Source organism: Eucalyptus grandis, chromosome 1 (assembly GCF_016545825.1).
Source record: "Eucalyptus grandis isolate ANBG69807.140 chromosome 1, ASM1654582v1, whole genome shotgun sequence".
NCBI lineage: Eukaryota > Viridiplantae > Streptophyta > Magnoliopsida > Myrtales > Myrtaceae > Eucalyptus > Eucalyptus grandis.
The window spans coordinates 6518967-6542918 of NC_052612.1; the positions used below are offsets into that span (position 1 = coordinate 6518967).

Below are 23952 nucleotides of genomic sequence, written 5' to 3' on the forward strand. Positions count from 1 at the left end.
CACATTTTATTGCTATGACTTGGGGCTTTGATTTAGAAACTCCAATAGTCATGAAATCTATCCATGGAGAGCGCCCGCTAAAAAATTCTGACTGCTTTGGATAGTTTGGTTCTACACCTTTCCTCCAGCAGCTTTCCTGACATGGTAAAATCTTACTTATGTACCTGTAAAATCCGAACCAAGCTTCTATATGGTTTAAACATGAACATTTGCACACTTAAATGAATTCTTTAAATCCTTGGGTTAAATTTTGATATTATCATAATCCTTTTAGTATATTTTCCAAGCAGTTTCTCCTTTTTCGACAATGACAAACCTATACCATTCATTCAATAAGAGTGAGTTATGCACATAAGCATGCATATTCTGCAGAACTATCTAACTGTAAAATCAGAGATGATTCATGCATGCTTCTACATGCGACATTTTAATAGACCATACAAATATGTCTGCAAAACATAATAAACTCCCCTTAATATGTACACATAGTGTGATACTCCCCCTGAGTATGTGCTTCTCCCCCTTCTTGTTTCTTAAAAAAGCAATAACATCATATGCCCAGGGATGAAAACCATATAAGCAAAAGCATTCATTTATTTATATATAGAATTGTTCTACAAAGCATATTCCAGAAAAATTAATATAAAGGTGAACATTAACCAAAAGATCACAAACACCGATTTCATCCATCAAGCTAGAAACGTATTATTATCAAAAGGTTTATTCAGAATATGAGCGAATTGCATATCGATACTAACAAATCCTTTTCATTGATTCATGTTGTGCTGTGGCTACCATAATTAAATAAATAAATAAATAAATAAAAAAAAGAATCATATGAAAGAGTCTCTCTTCTTGAAGTTTGACCTAGTTCGAGCTCCTCAAAATGGAAGCCACCCCATTAATTAGCACAACTCATCGTTTAGGGTTAAATCTTTTATTAGAAATCCAAAATTTAGGCAGTTGAATACTTGGCCGATTAGTAAAGAAAGACTTACCGATTGCTTAACAATGTTGCAATTACACTTATTTTCAAATCCTTACATTAATGATGACACGTCCTTATATCTCAATAAGGGCCATTGACTTGACTAAGAAATTTATGCCATGAGGTTTAGTACACAGCTGACTAGATTATTCTGAAGAATTTGATTCCGTTGAATACTCGAAACACAGAAATCTGACTAATTGGAGTATGAATTATTGAAACCGCAACAACAATTGAGTAGAAATGTAAAAGAGACTTAGGGTTGATGCCTAATTATATATCGAAATACCATGGGTTTGACATATAGACCTCCTTGTCAAAGCCCTGTATGCTATTGGAAATATGTATACGTAGTAGGCGTATTTTGTGGGCTACTACATGGTACACTTGTTTTATATTTTAAGTTTCAATGGGTCAGTTTTGTCTACTGGTAATATTTTCCTCCAATCATACTTTCAATTAACAAGTCAAAGATTATGGACATTATCGATATGCAAATTCAATCAAAATAAAATACGAGTGATGTTAATATTTGTGTGATCCATCAATGAAAGTTATGGCTAAAAAGAGTTCATCCAGCTAGAGCCTTACATCTGCAAATAGAGATAAAATAAATTTAGAATTCTATCCGTGAACTTTTACATCATTGACTACGGTTGCTAACAAGCATTTTCATTGCAAAATTTGACCATTTTTGGATGGCTTTTGGATTATCGATGTTGATTACATAATTATGCCGTGATTCAATTTTGTCATGTTTAGATTTAATTTTCTTACATTTATTTGAATCTAAGTTACTATTATTGCACATGATCTAAGCTCCAACAATATTCTTACATGACATTTTTTGCTTGTCAATCATGTGACTTTAACGATGTTGTAAATTAAATCAATTACACATAAAAAGTTTCAGTCAATAATTGACACAAATAGTAGTAGTGGACCGACCACATAACATTAGGTTGGCAGTGCAAAATCTAATTTCAAGAGATCAATAGCATAACTGCAGCAAATATCAAACTTTAGGACCGTGAATGAAATTTCTCGGTGTTAAAAAATAATTTTTCTTCTCTTGTCGCCGCCACGGAGAAAATCTTTTAGCACCGCCACTGGAAAAAAGGATCGTGGTTTTCTTCCATCACAAATTTGATTGGCGAGTTATCAAAATCTGAAGAATCATCCTAGAGACCGATTCAAGGACAGCAGTTGATCTACTAGTTGGCAAGATTACAGAGTCGTCGATGCCAGATTGGACGGTGAAAACCAACACAGCCCGTGAAGGCAAAACGTGCAACGATTGATAAGCCAATGCAGCGTTCTTTTAGAGACCAGATTTAGTTATTCACTTAAGTTTATCTACGGGGCTTCAATTTGTACTTTTAGGAGATAAAAGTGGGTGTTCGGGACTTTGCATATGAGATGTGTTAGAAATTAAACCGAATTAATAAATGTCCTCAATCGGCTACAAGTTGCTGATGTCAATGGAGAAGTTACTGATATTAATGGTTGTCAATGCCGATAGTCCAGAATTTGATACTGATGATTTTGTTTGGTGAGTGATACGGATGACTGTCCAATGCTCGAGTTGATTAGATTCTTTATTGTAGCGTTGTTTTTGAGAAGTCTGTTCGTATTTTTATTTAATGACTGTTCATGTTCCTAAGTGTAATCAATGTTTTGTAAGTTCTTAGGATTTTATCACCTCATAACATTACCTATATTTATGAGTTATTTAGTTTAAGAGTTATGTGTGAAGCGTACAAAAGTCGAGTCTTGTAATTGTTTTCGATAAGGTGAAAAAAAGGTGAAATAAACAAAAAGGATATCTGTCTCCTTCTCTTTTTTGTGTTGTGTCAATGAGTGTTTCAGCTTTAAATTATCCCATCAAGATATAGCCTATATTTGTCTTTTACAAAAACTCGATATTTTCTAGTTTTGATGCCATATGAAATTATGAAGGAGCACTATTAGTTATTATAGAAGTTTAGATAATTAGATGGATGCATTATTCAATACTTAATTGATATAATGTCTCTTTCACGACCCATGTTCCTTTTCAACAACTAGATTACTTTGCACAGCTTGGGCTCAATGGACGGAGAGCTGTCTATAGAAGTGGAGGATGGTGGAATGAACAACTCGATCGCAGAGGAGGTAAAGAAGGATGAAAGAGGACCTTTAACGGAAGTGTCAGATGATGAAAGGGATTCTGAAGAAGAAATCTGGAGAGGTCGACGGGAGATAATGAATAATGCATTGGCGGCTTCCGCGGGGGGACAAGATCCGGCAAAAGCTTACGAATATGCTCGAAAACTGGGGAGTGTCATCGATGGCGGCGAGTTTGACGTTTCCTTTCCATGATCAATCGTTTAAATGATCCATTGTTGCGGGACATCGATTGGTCTGCCGTTTTAAATTACCGATTTGCAATTAACGGAATCACTGCTCCAAATCGCAGCAGCAACCGGAGAACGACGACATCCTAAGGCTTCTGGTTGATTATGTTGGTGAAACCTCATAACCGCCCAAGATGATCGTGGAAATACCCCACTCCACTGGGTCGCTTGGTTGGGGGATCTACTGGCGCTGCAGAGATGTTGATTCAGCCGGGCAAGAGGCCTCCCAACGTCGAGGACAAGAACCTCTTGAGGATGAAGAACAAACGTGGAAACACCGCTTTGCACAGAGCCGTGCTCAGATGTCACGCGGACTTGGTGCGCTATTTGTTGAGCAAAGATTTGGAGCCCGTGTACTGGAAGAACGCGAGTGAGAAATCTCCCCTGTACCTAGCCCTCGAGACTAAAGACTCCGCAATACATGAGGCTTTATTTTCACACTCATTGGAACCATCAAAAATAGAAGGCTTGCCGCCCATTCAAGGTGCCCTTGTACATCAATTAGGCTTGGGTACGTACCTAAATCTGCTTATGTGGAAATATATTTATCTATTTCGAGACTGACTCGTCCCAAATCTGTGCAATAACTTTTTGCTCTTACCAGAACCCCTTTACCGGTTTTTACTTAAAATTCCCTACCCTGCTTGTTAAAGTAGTTGGATACCCATCGGTTTAGCCGCATAATAAACAAATTATTCACATTAGAGCATAATAGATCGGCTTAAATATTACAAATACAACCATTTCACTAGAAACTCATGTGTTGTCGATCTTTGATTAGAAAAGCTATAAAGTGCAAATATTTAAGATTGATGACCATGAAAATCTGGGATCTAACAATGACGCCATGTTTGAAGCGAATGAGAGCCATGAACCAAAATGAACAAAAGGAAAGTTAAGGGCATGAATTATGAACTGGTAGCAAACCTGTAGGCTGCAAGGCGTGCTTTTTTCATTGAAAAAAGAGGAGGTGAAGGTTCCGTCACTCTCAGCAAATTGACGGAACATCATAAACGTTAATTTGTTTGTGACAAACAGTCAATAGGTTTTTAAGAAATTAACAAAAATGGATCTAAATAAAGAAAGAAAGTTTTTTTTTTTTTTTTTTAAATGAATACAGTTATCATAATCTTTGTAGAAAAAGCCAATACGTAATCTAGCCTAAATTACCTTGACCATTAAAATATTGAGATAAAATTCATCAGACACACGATAATCAATTATGTGAAATTTTTTGGCTGCTAACACCATGGATCCCAAGTTTACTACTTGAAAAGTGTAGCTGATGTTCATTGATCATCAAATTGGTGGATTGCATTCAGGTGTTACACTCATATCAAATAGGAGAATTGTCCAAAAAGTTCTAAACTTATTATACGGTTGTCAATTTAATTATAAATCTTTTCAATTTGTCAATTTAATATCTATTTTAGTCCTAAACTTTTAAAGATTTGTCAATTTAGTCCTTCTAATCAATTTTTACTGAGAAATCACTGACATGGCGGTTTAGTCAAAGCTAGCCATCCTACATGATGTTGATCGTTTATGTGGCTTTTTAACAATATTTTTTAATTTTTTGCATTTTTTTCCTTCTTTTTTTATCCCTTTTTTCGCTCTACCAGCCTCAAGCGAGGGCCACCCTCCGACCCTTGCTCAACCTTGCCCTTGCTCAACCTCCAGGCATCAACTATTGATGGTTGGAGAAGGGAAAAAGGAAAAAAAAAAGAAATTAGAAAAAAAGAAAAAAAAAGAAAAAGGAAAGGAAAAAGGAAAAAGGAAAAAATTTAGAAAAATAAAAAAATTGCAAAAATTATCCACATTAGCGTTGGCTGTGCCATGTAGAACAATCAGTACTACTAGACCACCATGCTTATGATTTCCAACAAAAATTGGCTAGAATGATAAATGACAAATTGTTAAAGGTTTATGATTAAATTGTACAATTAAAAGATTTATGACTAAATTGGCAAGTTATTAAAATTTTAATGACTAAAGTTGGCACAATTGAAAGATTTAAGATTGAATTAATGATCATATAATAGATTTAAGACTTTTTGGACAATTTTCCCTATCAAGTATAATTCCAACCCTAGATGCAGTGACTTTATTTTTATCTGTCTCAATTTATTAATCCAAGCACATGTTATTATTTACATTGCACGACATAACATGTTTGATGCTCTCTATTTGAACTGAACATGCAAAAACAATTTCAAATAGACATAAAGTGAAAATGCGTAACAATGTATTATGTGATGCAAATACTAAATTAGCATACCCAATAAATATTTGTCTAAACTTACATCGCACTCGTTGAATAGATTATAAAAGTCGACCCCCACAAACAATGTTCATGATCCATTTATAAACGGCTTAACTTATTTGTGATAATACTATTAAACCTAATCCTACCATATTTAACCACGTTTCATGTGGTGAACATCTATGTAAAAGGGTTGTGTCATGGGTTGTCATCTCATACTTCTAACAAGCAATTTAGAAACTATACAAAAGATCCCATTGAAATTGGATTTACTATATATTTCTTATTCTTACTGTCCAATATATAAGAATCCTTTTATGAAGTACTACCGATTGAAATCTGATAATAATAGTTGAGTTTATTCTTCATTGAATATAAAAGTAGATGACACTGTGGAATGAATCGAGCGTTCCATGGACTTTTGTTCATAGGCACTGTACTAGGTTATCATGGTAGGCACTTTTTTTTAAGGTTCATATCAATTAAATGAGGTAAGGTTATTTCTTTAAATCTAGTAATATTCTTTCACTTGGGAAAATTATCCAAAAATCCTAAACCTATTACACTTTTGCCAATTCAGTCCTAAACCATTCAATTTTGTCAATTCAATACTAAACCATTTTACTTTTTACTAATTGAGTCCATCGAGCTAATTTTGACCAAAATTCATTGACATTGATTAATTTTTAAAATATTTTAATACTTTTTGGAAATTTTTATACATTTTTTTTTTTCTTCTTCTTTTTCTTTCTTTCTTCCTCCCTTTCTTCTTCCTTTTATCGGTGGCGGCTACCAATCACCGGTGATGGCCTAGCTACCAGCCATGGCTGGGTGAGTTGACCTTGCCCGCCGCAAGTGATGCCTAGCCGTGAGGCCAAGCCCCAACAAGGGTCAGCCTCCCCTAGGTTAGGCAAGACCAACCCTTGCCTAAACTAGGCAAAGGTGAGCCCCTTTGCTCGACCACGTCTTACTTGAGGCATGCGAGGCTAGCTGGCTCGGCCATAGTCAATGGCTGGCACAAAGGAAGAAGAAAGCAAAAAAGAAAATCAAAAAAATCAAAAAATATTTTTAAAAATTGTTTACATTAGTGCCAACCGTCCTACAAGACACCGCTAGTGTCCACGTCGGCATATTCCCATCAAAATTGGCTAGATGGACTTAATTAGTAAGAAGTAAAAATGTTTATGACTAAATTGATAAAAATGCAAAAGGTTTATGACTAAATGGACATAAGTACAACATATTTAGAATTTTTTGGACAATTTGCACTCTTTCACTAATGTACCTAGAATGTAACCAGTTGCCCATATTGCTTAATTGAAATTTGTGGCCTGAAATGCTCCATCAATTTCAAGAATGACGGCATCCGTCATTTGAGCACATTTTTTTTATTTGTGTAAAATTGAAATATGTTTTTATTATAAATAATTGGTAAAATAGTATTCTATTTCAAATAAAATTTCCTCTTTTGAATAGAATAAATGCAAAATTCTTAATTAATGTTATATATTAATGTAAAATATAGAGGACTCGACAACAGTTTGAAAATTCCTAATTATTGTTGTTATATGACTCATGAATACAAATTTGTATATGTACTTAACGATATTATTAGAGTATATTTTATAGGAAGTATTATAGAAATGTTAAAATTTTCAATAATTGCTCATTTGCAGTATTTGAAACTCAATAGAACTAATTTCGATAAAACTAATGTCTCTTTTGTTGAACAAAAGTCATGGTATTGGAGGCAAACATAAATCCTAATTTGAAGCAAAATAAATGGAAAGTGGAAGAAAAACACTCTTTGTGAGGAAAATAATCAATCCCTTACAAATTAGAGCCCTATAAATCACTTTTAGAGACAATTCTTAAAGAAAAAATCATTATTTATTTATGTAGATGTTACAATGGTCTAGATTAATTTGCAAAGTTCACTGAACTTTTAGTATTATGGATGTAATTTTTATGGCGGTGAAATGAGACTTATTTTGTTTTGTGTTGTGTCATCACAGCTTAAATATGTGGTCGTTATAACTAGGATATATATGACTCCATGCAATGCACATACAAGATAGAACATATAATGTGATTTATTGAGTAAAAATATCTTTCCTAGAATCACTAAAATTTCACAAAATATATTTGGTCCATTCAAAGATATAATGGGATTGAGTAGCACAATCCCCAAGGATGAGGTTATCTCTAAAGCACTCTCACCTGTCTTTGAAGTCCAATGGCCACCCACAATCCTCAAACACCGTTGGAATATTCTCAAACAATTGAAACACCTCTCTCACATTATTGAACCTCTTTACTAGCACCTCCAAATTTTCATAGTTGGGGCCAAAAAGTTTTTATTTTGGTGAAGCCTTTTCCTTTCTGTAATTTGTGATTTATAAGCTCTACTATCTTAGAAATAGATTCTGGTCACAAATTTTACTTAGATTTTACTCAAAAATTTTGCTTAATACATAATTTCTTAATTGAGCTGAATAAGTGCCGTATACCTTTACGAAGAAGATGACGTTCAATCTAGAGATGATGGAACAATTTTAAGGGGGATTTCGGTATGGTGCTATGGAGGCTGTTGCAATATTCTTGACAATCAAATAAGTCTGCTTGATACTTGCCAGAATTCGACGAACCTAATATGAAAAGTTCATTTTCTTTTCCTTGATCATGCCTTAGCTTGCATTACGTCTGTCAACTCTATAGATACTTCATGGCGTGGAAATGCCATATAAATTGCTGTCATTTAGTAAGATTTTTATAGTAAAATCTTAAGTACATGTCGATGTCATTAACTAGTTTTGGTATTGCAATCTAATCTGTTATCGTCGACTATCAATACTAGTAGTGATTAAGGCACGTCAAAGATGTCCTTACTCCAAAATGGGTTTAAATATATTGAGACCAACCAAGCTCCAACCATCCTAATTTGGAGCTCCTGATCCCAGATTTATTCGGCCTGATACTCGAGAAAAACATGAAGCTATTTGCAATGACCGACTCCAACGGGGGCAATGTATTCCATTTCGCAGCTCACCTAAATCACGCTTGGGTATTCGAATTCTTACAACCAGAAACTGAATATTTGACCTTAGAACAGGACATGAATGGAGATCTCCCCGTTCATATTGCGAGCAAGATGGGTTATGTTAAACATATCGAGAAGCTAGAGAAAGTATCACATTGTCTAAATGGGCAAGGGCAAACTATTCTTCATGTCGCCGCAAAATATGGAAGAGTCTCCGTAGTGAGATATATACTCAGCGATCCAAATCTAGGGATGCTGTTAAATGTACAAGATAATGATGGAAATACAGCTTTGCACTTGGCTGCGATGCATTCACAGCCCGCTGCTTTGATTCATCTTGTGCGGACTGACGGAATTGTACCAAGCGTGTTCAACAATGAATGCTTGCTCGCTGTTGACATTGCTCGACGACGACACAAGGCAGAGGGGTATGACATTCGGCATGTAGGTAACATGAACAGTCACTGTTTTATTTATTAACTTACTAGAGATTTCGTAGACTAATGCATTAGTTAAGGCAGATCTTGTATTCAAATCATTATGTCTCCCAGCCAACTAGATAGTAGAAGTAATGATCAAATTTCTAGAATAGCTGAGACTCCTCTTGGATAAATGTTCTGCAAGTCCCCAATTTAGTCTTGATAGGAGGTAATTAAAATTTGTGATCATGGATTTCTCTGCAGTTAGAAACAAGTAACGTGTCTTTCATAACACGGAGACAACAATTTATATATTTCGTTTAATTGAGCCTCTGAATACGGTCATGAATAAAAAGGCAGGGTTTGTCGAGGTTGCATTCTGTTTTTCATAAAAAGCCAGGGGTCAATGTGACAAATTTGACCGCTCCAAATGTTGCACAATCTCATAACATTATCATTTTGTCGACCTATGAAATGATTGCCCGCATAGATTCCATTCATGCCTCTTTTTTCGTCTAAAACGAACTTGGCAATTTTGTGCTAATTCTTCAAAAAGAGCAGAAACTGCATCTTTAGAAGCAAACGTTTCCAGAGTTCATTCCCGTTATAAATATGGTATAAGTTTGTTCTTATTTTCCTTTTTACATGCTTCCGATCTCAGCACTTGGCATACCTGGCGTTGCTTTGCTCGCTCGCGGAAGAAGGTCCACTTGAAAACCAAGAGTTAATCCTAGTTAGAGCCGAAGCTCGAGATGAAGATTTATCAGTAGTCCGCTCGCGCAAAAGCATGCCGAGCAGGGACATCGTCTTGGATCACATCAATTCCCGTATGGTGGTGGCAACGCTTGTGGCCACAGTGAGTTTGCAGCTGGTTTTGCAGTTCCTGGAGGATTTAACAGCTCGGACACAGCCTCCAAAGATGAGCGGGGCATGGCTACGATGCTGGACAATAAAATGTTCCAGGCTTTCGCGATTTGCAACACCATCGCGATGTTCTGCTCAATGACTGTGGTCGTCAACCTCATCTGGGGGCAGACAGTTGATGTCAACGCTGCAGTCGCTGCATTCGAGCGCACAACGCTACCACTACAAATTGCACTCCCGGCGATGTCCACCGCTTTCTTAACTGGTGTCACCTTGACCGTTGGCAAACTCCCGTGGCTTGCTAACACCATATTTTATTTGGGACTCGTTTTCCTCCTCATTATCTCAGTCGCTAAATTGTTAGAGAAGCCTCTCTTCTTTCACATCGGCGGTCGTCCTCTCCGTCAACTAACATTCTGGCTTATTCTGGCTTACATTTATTTGTGGAGAGTTGAGACGTACATTTATGATGACGATGACGCGAAAGATAACAGAAGGAAGAGCAAGACCTTCGCTAGTCCGCCTGTGGATGGTACTGGCGAATCGAGGACCGATGACTCGGCGAAAGCAAAATGTGAGGATGCGTTACATCCTCCAAGTCACTGATTTGAATTGATCATTCCATATTATCTGTAATATGTAGTAATAATATATGTTTTCCTTGGTGAGTGTGACTCACTCTACGGTTGCTTTCCTTTATGTCAGATCAAAGGTGATTGTTAATGTATGTAAGCTAAACCATGTGTTTCTCTAATAACTTAACTTATTAGAATTGTTGGATATAATTCCATCAAATTTCATATGTTATTAAAGCAGAGGTTCTAAGTTCAAACATTTTCAGGTCCTATTTGCTTCATCTATTATATGTTCTCATGTTTCATTCTTAGATCAAGTCAAGCTTACGAGTGAAGATGAGTATAAAAGTATTTGTATTAAAGTATTTGAATTAAACATCGCATTTGTCTAATAATTTAAATTTTTAGAACGAGTATTTATAGTTCCCCGAAATTTCAAAGTGATACACACTTCATGTAAATTAAATGGATGAATGGCTCATTTCATCCATTTCATCGCCCTGGAATCAAATTGTTAACTTTGAACATGTGGAAGCTCGTGGGTTTATGAAATCATTCGTCTAGAGTAGCCATGTCCGATTTACTTTGAACTAGTCCAATTTGCGGCACTCTCGAGTCACGAAATCCTAAGCACTCACTTACCTATCTAGTAAGGGTGTGCAAAATACCGGGAACCGCCCGGACTGCTCATAACAAGATTGGAATCGCCCGGAACCGGCGGTTCTTGAGGGAACCGGTCCAGTCCCGAGTTCCAATTTATGGGAACCGGTGGGTACCAGTCCGGTTCCCGGTTCCATGGGCAGATCCTCCTGCCCGGACCAGACCGGAACCTTTTTAATATTAAAAAAAAAAATTACTAAAAGAAACCTTAGATCTCATCTCACTCCCTTCGTCTTTGGCTCCTAATCCTATTGTCATTTCGCTGCGTTTACTTCTCCCGCCGTCCGCATCTCCACGTACTTAAATTTGGTTTTTCTTTCTTTGGCTTGCTTTGATGTCATGTAGTCGTTCTATGTTGAAAACCAAAATTGTTTCGTGTCAAGATCGGTTCCATGGATCCACCCGGGAATCGGACCGCTCCGGTTAGGTTCCCGGGTGGATCCATGCAACAAACGAGTGAATCATGGTTCTAATTTTTCGAAATTGGATCTTAGCGAGCAGTTCCCTTCTAGGTCAAGAACCGCCCACCCGAACCATGCACACCCTTACTGTCTGGTGTGCAAAGAAAATAATTCTCAAATTCTCATCGCCTACTCTCTGAGTCGAGAGTTGGGTGAAGAAAACTGGAACAAAATAATTCTCTTCACTACTCACAAAAAAATAGAATCAAACACCGAACTCATTTCCATTTACACCCCTTTCATTTCCCCACTTCTCCCTCCTAGGCGCCCAATTTCTGTGCATGCAAATGAGTTTTGGTGTTTGATTCGTGGCGGGGTATAATCTAGTGAGCAGCGGGCACAAAAGTTTAGTCAGGGGACGAGATAAAAAGGAATTGCAATACGCAACTCAAGGAGAATTGTGGAAAAGTCTGAATATGTGATTTTCCTCCTCCGATCTCCGATTTTTATTTCAAAGCTGGTTGGTTTTGACACGTAGAATACAACTCTAAAGTGATTCTGGACCTATTTATCCGACAGTGAACGTAGATAATTACAAAAAATAAAAAGGATCCCACTTTATGAATGTCTATTGAGTTACAAACTATTAAAAATAGTCAATTTAATTTTAAACATCTTGACAATTTGTCAATATAGTCATTTTGACCAATTTTGACCGAAAATCGTTGACGTAGATGCTAGCCATCCTATGACACATGACTAGTATTGAGGTGGACAATTTTTGTAATTTTAAAAAAAAAAATCTCAATTTTTTTTTTTTTTCATGTTTTCATTTTCTTCATTTTCTTTTCTTATATTTTCTTTTTTTCTTTTTCTTATTCCCCATCGCCGGCCATTGGTCGGTCCATGGCTTCGGTGATTGATAGCAAGGGCCCAGATGCCCTCGCCAGCGATTAGCAAGGGTTGATGGATTTGCTAGGGCCACAGACTAATGGAGGGATAAAGGAAGAAAAAAGAAACTAAGAAGAGGAAAAAAGTTTTGTAAAAATTATCCACATTAGCATCGGCACCTATATCGGGCGAGGCCAATCTCGTCATGGCTTGGCCTAGATCTGGGTGAAGCCGCCTCGCGCGTGGCCCTGAGGCCTCGCTCATGGCTGCCGAGACTCGTCAAAGAAGCAAAAGAATCAAGAAGAAAAAAATAAAAGGAAAAATAAAAAATATTATTCAAAAAAATTATTAAAATTGCCACGTCGCGTTGACCGAATGGCCAGTGTCCACATCAACGTTAACCACCTAAAATTGGCCGAATGGATTGAATCGACACAATTACGAAAAGTTTAGAACTGAATTGAGACAATTATAATGGATTAAGGATTTTTTGGTAATTCTCCCAATCTATCTATTATCTCCATTTTTAGATTGCGACATGTGTCCATCCAATTTTAGTCCTCACCGCACCTCATCTAAATACCATCAAACCTTAGCAGCGAGGATGGTACTTGGAGATCTATGCAAATATTTATATATAAAAATCACATTGAGATAGTAAAGTGTGCTCACCATCATCATATCATCATCCATCAAGTCGATTCCACATAATGATCTATTTGTCACTTTCAACATCCTGGGACCGACCAAAAAAAACATCCTAGGGATTAAATTTTTCAATTAATTACGGTAGGATGAGAAGTATTTTTCATAAAGAACGGACATTCAAGAAGTCTTGCTAGATTGATAGATTGATGTTGCAAATGGTTCTCTTCTCAAGTAGCATGAAAAATTATGCTACTCAAATGTAGAGCCTCCTTTTTTTTCTATTTTTTCGGCAGATCTTCCCAATCAAATTACAGGGTTACGACTATGAAAGCTTGCAGCACAAGTACAAAAAATACCAAATCAATCATCTATTGACTTCTTGATGCTCATTAAATCTGATTCACAAAATAGGTTGGGACCCATTTTGCTAGCCTACTAAAATACATTTTAATAAATTAAGGATTTATACGACGTCCTAGTTCACAAAGATGTGCTGTTGCTGTTGACAAATCGACAGTGATTGATTTCATGAACTCATCGTCATATTGTCAACATTCCCATTATATATGAGCATAAGAGTGAACTTTGATTTTTGAGCATCAAGAGATAAGATTGACTTAAATAGAATGCCAAATAGCCCAAGTATCACAATTAGATAAGTCCAAACCCCAAACACATTTTTTTTTTTAACCCCAAACACATTCAACTATGGTTTTTTTTTTTTTTCCTTATAACTTTCTTCACATAATATAAGAATGTACTTTATGGTTAATGATCATATATATCACGGTTTATGAAAGACTGTGCCACATCGATAGTTTTAGATGTTAGTCCAAATTCGAAATACCGGGCCGACGTTTGAGATTTTATTGGCCATTCGGCATTTCATTTATAACTCATGAAGTCTATCACTGCATGAAATTTACTGAAAATGAGAGAATCTCACAATACCAACAAAACATCAAGTTTATTCAACTTTTTTACCCTTGATACACTCCACATGTAGCCCAATTTACAAAATTCCACAAAAAGCACTGCTCAGCAAAGACGAACAACAGCACCCATCGGCCCAACATGCTTAACTCCAAGCATAGAGTGACTCGAACTCTTCTTGTCTCCTTTTCAGTTTACCACAACCAGACATATTTAATACAGTACCGTGAACAAGACAAGATAGCGATGAGATCGGCTCAATAGGCATCAGGGTTTGCCAAGAGATAAGCCTCGATGGCCTTGAACATCTCGGACGCCTTCTCTTTCCCAGCCTTGATCTTCTCCTCAGTGATGTCCACCTCGCCGATGGTGAAGTACTTGCTCGTGTTCTTGCACACCGAGCCTCCCTCGGGCGATGCGGTGATCTTCATCTCGTAGCTGATCTTCTCGAAGGTGGTGCCTAGCGCGTCGCCCTCAACGATCGAGTAGCTGTAGGTGAAGTTCTCCTTGTCCAGGGCCTCAACCTTGTGCTTCATTCTCTTGTAATGACTGCCTATCAAGGTAACAAAAAGTAATATTCACATTTAGAACTCGCTGGTTTCAACATCATGAGCAACGATCTTGATGGTGTCGATTGGGCCATTTAGGATGTTCCAACTGCAATCTGATACGATTGACTTAGACATGGCTTGATTTCCCTCGATTGGAGTCAAGTCACGTGATCACTTGTGTAAATCATCGAGATGCTTGTTTCACTGCCGAAGCACCAAAATTAGAGCAATAAGAGTCACGAGAAGTAGTAAGCAGCAAACGCAACAATCAGATTAATCAAAACCTTTCTCCGATGGTCAGTCGATTTACTGCTCGACCGACATGGAGACATTCCGTCGCGTTTCCTCACAAGCCTGGATTTGCGATAAAAGCACTTCCCACTAATTGTTGGAAAAGGCGACCACTAGGAACTGCGCCTGTCAACTTGTTTTACAAGAAGCCAATGAAGCTTAAACGGCTCATGCTGGTGAGAGTAGTTGGGATCTTACCTGACAAATCATCATGCGAAACATTGAGATTTTCCAAATCAGTGAGCTTTGCTAAATTGGAAGGAATTGATCCTGCTAGTGAATTGTGGCTCGGGTCTAGGTGGTTCTGTAGCGTGAATGAGTTCCCCAGCTCTGGCGACATGACACCCAACAGATTGTTGTTGCTCAAGTTCAGGCTCAGTAAATTCTCACAATTTTCTAGCTCTTTTGGTATGCTAACCGCTCAATGCCTTCTCCCCAAAAAACAAGATAATCTAGCTTCGATAAGTTTTTTAACGAGGTGGTAATATCTCCGACGAAATGGTTGTTGCTCAATTTTAGCCTTATCAACTCCCCTAGATTTCCCATCTCGTCGAGAATTTTCCTGGTCAGTTCATTGCCGTAGGAAGTCAAAACATGCAACTGGGACAATTTCCTGAGCTCCGACGAGATGCGGCTGGCAATTTTGTTACCATCTATCAGCAAATTCGTGAGATTCATACACTCTCCCCATTCTGCAGAGAGATTCCCGACAAATCGGCTGTTGCTGAGGCTTATAAAGTCCAGATTCGGTCTGAACGAACTCATGACATCTGTAGTGAACTGATTGCTGTTCAGATGGACTCTCGTTAGCCTCGGAAAATTCCTCAAGCAGTCAGGCGGCAGCTCGGTGAAGTTATTCCCATCGACCGCGAGATATCCAAGAGCAAAGTCGCTGCATATATTTTGCAGCATTTCTCCAATGAAGCTGTTGTTCGTAAAGGTAACGATCCCCAGAGAAGGGCTGTACTTGCCGAAATCACGTGTTATGCCTCCCGAGAAATTGTTCTTGAACAAATAGATGGACCGTAAGTTAGCAAGGCGAGAGATGGTCTCACAAGAAAATATTGTGTACACAAGTGATGCTACGTCATGGCTTTTCCTTCCCAGCCTAGATCTCCTCTTCTTCAACTTGAAGTGCCTTCTTGCTGTTGTCCTTGCTCGTCATCCTGCAGACCAACCCTCCATCGCTGGTGGCCTCAAACTTGACCTCGTAATCGATCGACTGGAGCTTGTCACCCAGCACGTCACCCTCGATCATCATGTTCCTACACATGAAGTTCTCCTTGTCGAGCTCATCGATCTGGTGCTTCACATACTTGAAATGACTAGCTGCAATTACACTATGAAAATCCCTGCTCGATGAGTGTTGAGTGTACATACCTTCGGTGAAATTTAACTTGCTCAATGCTCCCGGCTCCACCGTCGCCTTGCACCAGCTCCACGCTCTTTATTAACTGAGGCAGGAGCTTCGGGATCAGGGTATTTGACTCGACAATCAAGGCCTTGAGAATGCGAGCCGGAGCAATCGAATGTGAGCTCGTGTGAAGCTGGTTGCACCCATGGCTACTGGCGATGAGAAAGAAATAACCCCAGAAAAGAGTGCTTCTGAGTCCTGTCAATGCCTCCTAATTATGGTTGGAATTATGTCAATAGGTAGGGTTGGTTTGGCAAGAGTCACGCTCGAGGAAAATAGGAGAGTCAAGGATTGCAGGCTAAAGGAATGGAAAAGAGGAATTAAGGTAGTCTCTTTTGTTCTTTTGGTCATGAAAATGATTTCGGTCCCTTTCAAAGTTTATGTTCCAAAAGATGAACATTCTCGTGCCCACATGGGCGGCCATCCCTTTGAAATGATTGTTGTGGAGTTCGATCTAACAATTTGCCGATTAGATATTATAACGAAATGTCATTGTTTGAAGAAAAGTGAATCAAATTTTGTCTCATTTAATATGTAGCAAACGAGAATACTTTATTAGTTGGTGATATCACGTTAACTTGTCACGTAATATAAACATCACATAATATATTTCTTCATTTGTAATGCCCTAATGTCACGGGAGATCTGATTCAAATGTATGAAGTAAAGCCTTTTGAAATCATTTTCACGGGTTGATTCAAACTTCACTAGCACCGACAGTTTGACTCGGTCAAAATTGGGTCCTCAATCGGGGTGTCCCAAGATCAGCTCGTCCTCTAAGTTTTGGGGGAGGTGGAGGCTGCTGCTTTTCCGTTATCTTTTGCTTCTCTTTTTCTTTTTTATCATTATCAGTGTTGAAGCATTTGATCTCTAATCCCATGTCCCCATCAAAGGGATAAGATAGGATTAGCTTAAATAGAAGTTCAAATAGCGCAAGCGTTACAATAAGATAAGTCCAAAACCTGAACACTTTAACTTTATTTTTCGATAGCTTTCTTGACATATAATAAGAATGTACTTTTCTTTAATAATCATATGCATAACAACCTCTGAAAGATTCTACCACATCGATAGTTTTAAGTGTTAATCCAAATTCAAAATATAAGTTTGGATTTATTCATTTGTTACTCATGAATTCTATTCTTTTATGGAATTTATTGAAAATTAGAGAATCTCGTGATACCAACAAAATATCAAGCTTATTCAACTTTTATTCCGTTGATACGCTATTTATGTAGCACAATTTACAAAATTCCACGAAAACCACTTCACCAGATTCCTGCCACACCTTTCATTCTCTTATTCTCAGCAAATACAAGAACAGCTACGCTCACCAGCCCCACAAACTTTACTTCAAACACAGAGTGACCCAAACTCTTCTTCTCACCTTGTGAATTTAGCACAACCAGACATATTTCACGCAGTACAGTGAACAATCCAAGATAGCGATGAGATCAACTCAATAGGCATCAGGGTTCGCCAAGAGATGAGCCTCGATGGCCTTGAACATCTCGGACGCCTTCTCTTTCCCGGCCTTGATCTTCTCCTCAGTGATCTCCACCTCGCCAATAGTGAAGTACTTGCTCGTGTTCTTGCACACTGAGCCTCCCTCGGGCGATGCGGTGATCTTCACCTCGTTGCTGATCTTCTTGAAGGTGGTGCCAGCATGTCGCCCTCGATGATCGAGTAGCAGTAGGTGAACTTCTCCTTGTTCAGGGCCTCGACCTTTTGCTTCATTGTCTTGTACTGACTGCCTATCAAAGTAAGAAAAAATAATATTCACGTTTAGAACTTGCCAGTTTCAACATCACGAGCAACGATCTCGATGATGTCGATCGGGCCATTTAGGTTGTTCCAACTGCAATCTGATACGATTGACTAAGTAGACATGGTCTGATTTCCCTCGATTGGAGTCAAGTCACGTGATCACTTGTGTAAATCAATGGTTAGAAACATCTTTAATTAACCAAGTTACATATCTATCTTTTTTAATGTTCATTATGATGTTCCATAAGGTTGAAACAGCCTTGATCCAGAGAGATCCTAACACGGACAGACTAACCTTCGCCGAAAGTGATCAACTTGACGGTCCCGGGACCTCCGTCGCCCTCGAGGACGTCGACGCTCTTGATGGCTTGCGGGAGCACCTTGGGGATGAGGTTATCAGCGTCGAGGACGGGGGCCTTGAACATCTTGGCCGGAGGGATTGGGGTCGTGATCTCGGAGTCGTAACTGACGACACCCATGATTTGGATCCAAATGGAGTTGCCGAAACAAAGAAGAGGGTGATAAGGAAAGGCTGACTAGCAGTGATGAAGTTGGTCTCTAGGACTTGAGAGTGACGAGAAAAGGATGAACCGAAGCTGACATATATAGAGAGACCGAGTGTGAAGGGTTCTCGTCATTAGATATTTTCTTAAAGTGTGTTCGTTTGGTACAAAATAAATAATTAAATAACTATTTGTATCATTTGGTATAATTATTTGATGAGAAAGTTTTGCATTATTGACAATAATTTATATATAAATATTTTCATGAATGATGAAAATATTTTTTATTCATTCATTTTTGTAAGTTATATGAAAAAAATATTTTTTTACGAAACAAACGAAGCTTAATAAAAAAATCTTAATCAGTCTGTGGGTTGTTCAATCATGACATGGAGGGGAGCGCGTAACGACAAGTCGGATCTTCTTCCCGTTCGTGGGCCGGCTTTCGGTCGTCGGCTCGGCTCACCTTACATTTTGGAAATGGCATCTTTTCTCTCTCTCTCTCTTTCCTTCTCTCGCCCGCTCTTCCCTGCCCCGCCCCCCGGGCTTTGTTGTGGTTGCGACCGGATCGAACTTTGACCGTCAATTGGATCGTTCGTTCGGTGGTGTTGGTGACGGGGTTGTCGTTCGATGAGGTTGTCTTGTCCGTGCACAAATTCCTTTCTTTCTATGTTTTTTGCTTTTTTTTTTTCTTTGTTTGATGAGGTCGTTGTTCGATGAGGTCGTTGTTCGATGAGGTTGATCTTGACCTCGCCGGCCGTTGCCCTCGGCTGGTCGCCAAGGTCCAGTGACCAGCTGGAGGAAGAAGATGAGAACAAAAAAATTAAAAAATAAATTAAATTAAATTAAAAATTCAAAAAATAAAATATTAGTAAAAGTTGTCAACGTTAGCGTGTCTAGTCAGCAAAATCCAGCCAAAATTGGCCAGGAATGACTAAATTGGCATAACGTAAAACTATTTAGGACTAAATCGGTACCAAAAAAAGTTTAGAACTAAAATTAGCACAAAAACAAAAAGTTTAGAACTTTTTTGGCATTTTTCCCCTAAAATGGGTATTACTACGAAAGATTCGAACTCAAAAGTCTCCCAATAATACTTAAATTCCCTTGTAGTAGTTATATCTATCTAATCTTCAATTAAAAAAAGAAAAATCTCAGCAAAATTCCTTAAAAACACATGTATAAAACCATGTTACAATCTAGGCCATCAATCTGATCTTCTATTAATGCAGGTTTTAATCGTATTGTTTCACCAACCTTCTAAGCGAATTAATCCTTTTTTTTTTGCATAACTAATCTTGGGATGTCACATTTTATTGCTATGACTTGGGGCTTTGATTTAGGAACTCCAATAGTCATTAAATCTATCCATGGAGAGCGCCTGCTAAAAAAATCCGACTGCTTTGCATAACCTAGTTTGGTTCTACACCTTTCCTCCAGCAGCTTTCCTGACAGAGTAAAATCTTACTTATGTACTTGTAAAATCCGAACCATGTTTCTGTATGATTTAGACACGAACATTTGCACACTTAAATGAATTCTTTAAATCCTTGGGTTAAATTTTGATATTATCATAATCCTTTTAGTATATTTTCCAAGCAGTTTCTCCATTTTCGACAATGACAAACCTATACCATTCCTTCAATAAGAGTGAGTTATGCACATAAGCATGCATATTTTGCAGAACTATTTGACTGTAAAACCAGAGATGATTCATGCATGCTTCTACATGCGACATTTTAATAGACCATACAAATATGTCTGCAAAACATAATAAACTCCCTTAATATGTACACATAGTGTGATACTGAAAGAGGTTGAGGAAGACGAGAGATTTTGTAAATTTGTGTATTCAATTGTATTTACTGATGTACAATGCTTCTGTAATTATAATACAGAGATGAAATAATAAAGGCAAATACATATTCTGGAAATCATGATCTAATCTCAATCTAAGATTCCTAGCTAATTTATACAAACAAAATTGGTCGAGAATCCGAGCGAATCTTCTGGATTGATGCATATCTTCCAACACTCCCCCTCAAGCTGGTGGCTGGTAGATATCCAAGACGCCTAGCTTGCTTAGTAGATATGCATGTTGTCTTTGACATAGAGGCTTGGTGAAAATATCAGCTGGTTGCTCAGCTGTTCCAATTCCTCTAGTTTCAATTACCCCTTCTTGAATCTTGTCTCGAGTGAAATGGCAATCCACTTCTATATGCTTTGTTCTTTCATGTACTATAGGATTCATTGCAAGTTTGAGTGCAACATCGTTGTCACAGAACAACTTAGTCGGGCCTTTTAACTTTATCCCAAGATCCCCAAGTAGACCTCGTATCCATATGATCTCACAGGTGGTCTTTGCCATAGCTCGATACTCTGCTTCGGCTGAAGACAATGATACAGTAGCCTGCTTTTTGGTTTTCCATGAAAGAAGAGAGTTTCCAAGTTTAATACAAAAACCCGTAATGGATCGTCGACTCATAGGGCAAGTCGCATAATCCGCATCACAGTATGCCAACATCTCCATGTTACAATCTTTGGATAAAAGAATCCCTAGTCCTGGACATTTCTTCAAATATTTCACAACCTTCAAAGCAGCATTTAAGTGAGACAACTTTGGACTATGCATGAACTGGCTAAGAGTCTGCACTGCATATGATATGTCGGGTCTGGTCATAGTCAAGTATATCAGTTTCCCAACGAGTTTTTGATAACCTGAAGGATCATTGAGGATGGGATCATTATCCTCAGATGTTCCAGCATCATAATCCTTGGTGGTCAATTTTACGTTTTGCTCAATTGGAATGACCGATGGCTTGCACCCCGACAAACCAGCCTCTGATATAATTTCAAGCACAAATTTTCGTTGACTAAGGGAAATTCCACGATCGGATCTAGCAATTTCTATTCCAAGGAAGTATTTGGGTGCCCCCAGGTCTTTAATATGAAAAGTGAAGTGTAGATACTCCTTGAATCTCTCTATTGCAGTTTTATCATTTCCCATAATGAGAATATCGTCAACATATATCATAAGATAAATAAATGACGTACCTTGATTCCATGTGAATAAGGCGTAATCATATCTGGATTGCTTGAAGCCTGTAGAGGTGAGGGCGTCGGCAAATTTGGCATACCATTGCCTGGATGCTTGCTTGAGACCATAAAGGGATTTACGGAGACAACATACTCTATTCTCCCCCTGTCTCCGTAATCCTTGAGGAATATCCATATAGATTTCCTCTTCTAAGTCTCCATGCAGAAAAGCATTATGCACGTCCATTTGATGTAATGGCCAATCGTTAATAGCTGCAACAGATAAGAATGATCTTACCGTAACGTCTTTGGCAACCGGGGAAAATGTCTCATGGTAATCAAAACCTTCCCGTTGAGTGAACCCCTTGGCTACCAACCGAGCTTTGTAACGTTCAATCGATCCATCAGCACGATATTTAATTTTGTAAACCCATTTGCATCCGATGGGTTTCCTACTTGATGGTAAATTGACCAAATCCCAGGTTCCATTTGCAGTCAGCGCCTGTAATTCAGCCCCCATGGCTTCTTGCCATCTTGGGTCTTTTACTGCTTCTTCATAAGTAGATGGCTCAATATCTTCTGATATTCGACTCACACAGCATCTATGTTCCGGTGAAAGTCTATGAAACGAGACATAAGATGATATTAGGTAGTGAATACCTGGTGAGTTGAAGGATGCACAAACATAGTCTTTGGTCCACGTTGGCGGTCGTGTAGACCGACCAGATCATCGGGGAGGAGTTGTTTGAGCTGGAGTTGATGATATTTCCGTGTTGCCAACTTCATTTGGAAAGTCGGCCATCATTGGAGAATTTCCTTGAACTTCATCATTTAGCTCTTCAGCAACTGCTGGTACAGAAATCTCAGGAGCCATTGGGGTAATTGGTGCTTGAGTTCCTGCCACAAGGTATTCAGTATGTGGAGATTCCTCCAGGAATGGTGACTTACCAGAAGTGTTTGAAGCCTCCTTTGGAGTATCTCCTTCCTTGAAGGGAAAGATGTCTTCATGAAAAATGACATCTCGGCTGATGAAGAATTCTAGCGTTGATTGATCAAGGACACGATACCCTTTCTGTAAATTCGGATAGCCCATGAATATGCAGCGTCGTGCTCGAGGACCCATTTTGTCTCGAGGGCCTAAGATAGTAGCAAAACATTGGCAACCGAATATCCTTAAATGCCCCAATTCTGGTTTCCTTTTGAAGAGAGTCTCAAATGGAGTTTTTCCGTTGAGGACCCGAGTTGGCATACGGTTGATGAGATATGCTGCAGTAATTATGCATTCTCCCCAATAATTTTCTGGAATGGATGCCTGAAATTTTAAGGCACGGGCAACTTCTAATAAATAGCGATGCTTACGTTCCACTATTCCATTCTGTTGTGGAGTATAGACGCAAGTACTCTCATGGAGAATCCCATGAGATGATAATAGTTAGTTGCAATCATTGTTGAAGAATTCCTTTCCATTGTCTGTCCCCACTCGTTGAATGGATCTTCCAAATTGATTTTTGGATAGATCAATAAAGGTTTTCAAGTGTGAGAAAACTTGGCCTTTGGACTACATCAGAAAAACCCAGGTGGCACGAGAATAATCGTCCACAATTGTTAAGAAATATCTGGACCCATCATGATGTTGAGTATGATAAGGACCCCATACATCCATGTGAATTAAAGAAAAAATGTGCATGGCACGATTTTTACTAAGAGCAAAAGGAATGCGTGATTGCTTTGCAAGAGGACATATCTGACACTTAGAATATGGAATGGAAGCACTATGACCCAATCGTGAATGTAAAAGATAGTCTTTATCATTGGTAGTCGTGTTACACAATGACATTTCATTTGAAGGAAATAAAGACAAATCAAAATTACTTGGATCATTCTTCCATAGAAATAGCCCTTCAAAAGGACTACCCAAGCCCATCACTTTGCCAGTCGAAAGGGCCTGAAAGAGACAAGTGTCGAACCAAACAATACACGACATGAATTTTCTCTGCAGACTTTGGACACAGAAATGAGATTGAATTGAAATTCTGGAAGGTAGAGGACATTTCGAAGTGTGATTTGTGGGCTAAGTTTGACTGTGCCAGTAATTTTGACGTGAGTGGTATTTCCATTTGGCAATTGAACAGAAATAGGAAATTCCAAATCATCATGAATATCTGAAAATAATGCCTTCTCACAAACAATGTGGTCACTAGCCCCAGAATCAATTATCCAGGATTTTCTGGAAATAATATTTATCATGCAACGGGAAATACCTGAAAAATTTCCTCCCTTGTTTGACATGTCTAATTTCTGTATCGCCTGCA

The 23952-nt window shown here is 38.3% G+C and overlaps 2 protein-coding genes and 1 pseudogene across 2 annotated transcripts; all 3 read right to left on the minus strand.

The window, feature by feature from the left end:
- Window positions 1-14093: 14093 nt before the first annotated feature.
- On the minus strand, window positions 14094-16758 carry LOC108957995 (annotated as a pseudogene).
- A 767-nt stretch (window positions 16759-17525) lies between these two features.
- LOC104439712 (major allergen Pru av 1) lies at window positions 17526-18656 on the minus strand. The gene is given in 3 exon segments (XM_039306634.1): window positions 17526-18002; window positions 18005-18088; window positions 18397-18656. Coding segments are annotated over 3 exon segments (477 nt in total). The 5' UTR covers window positions 18581-18656; the 3' UTR covers window positions 17526-17793.
- Window positions 18657-20186: 1530 nt separating this feature from the next.
- Window positions 20187-21611, minus strand: LOC120294980 (uncharacterized mitochondrial protein AtMg00810-like). Its single transcript, XM_039316186.1, has 2 exons — window positions 20778-21611; window positions 20187-20243 (listed from the first exon to the last, which is right to left on the minus strand). The coding sequence occupies exons 1-2, from the start codon at window positions 21609-21611 to the stop codon at window positions 20187-20189; spliced, it is 891 nt and encodes a 296-aa protein (XP_039172120.1).
- Window positions 21612-23952: the final 2341 nt, after the last annotated feature.

Bases quoted from the DNA above. Each gene is read 5' to 3' on its own strand.
- LOC120294980 (XM_039316186.1), bottom strand. From the start codon at position 21,611: ATGGGAAATGATAAAACTGCAATAGAGAGATTCAAGGAGTATCTACAC. The intron at 20,244-20,777 runs GTAATTGAAACT...CTCTTATTGAAG, and splicing joins GAGACAAGATTCAAGAAGGG to GAATGGTATAGGTTTGTCAT.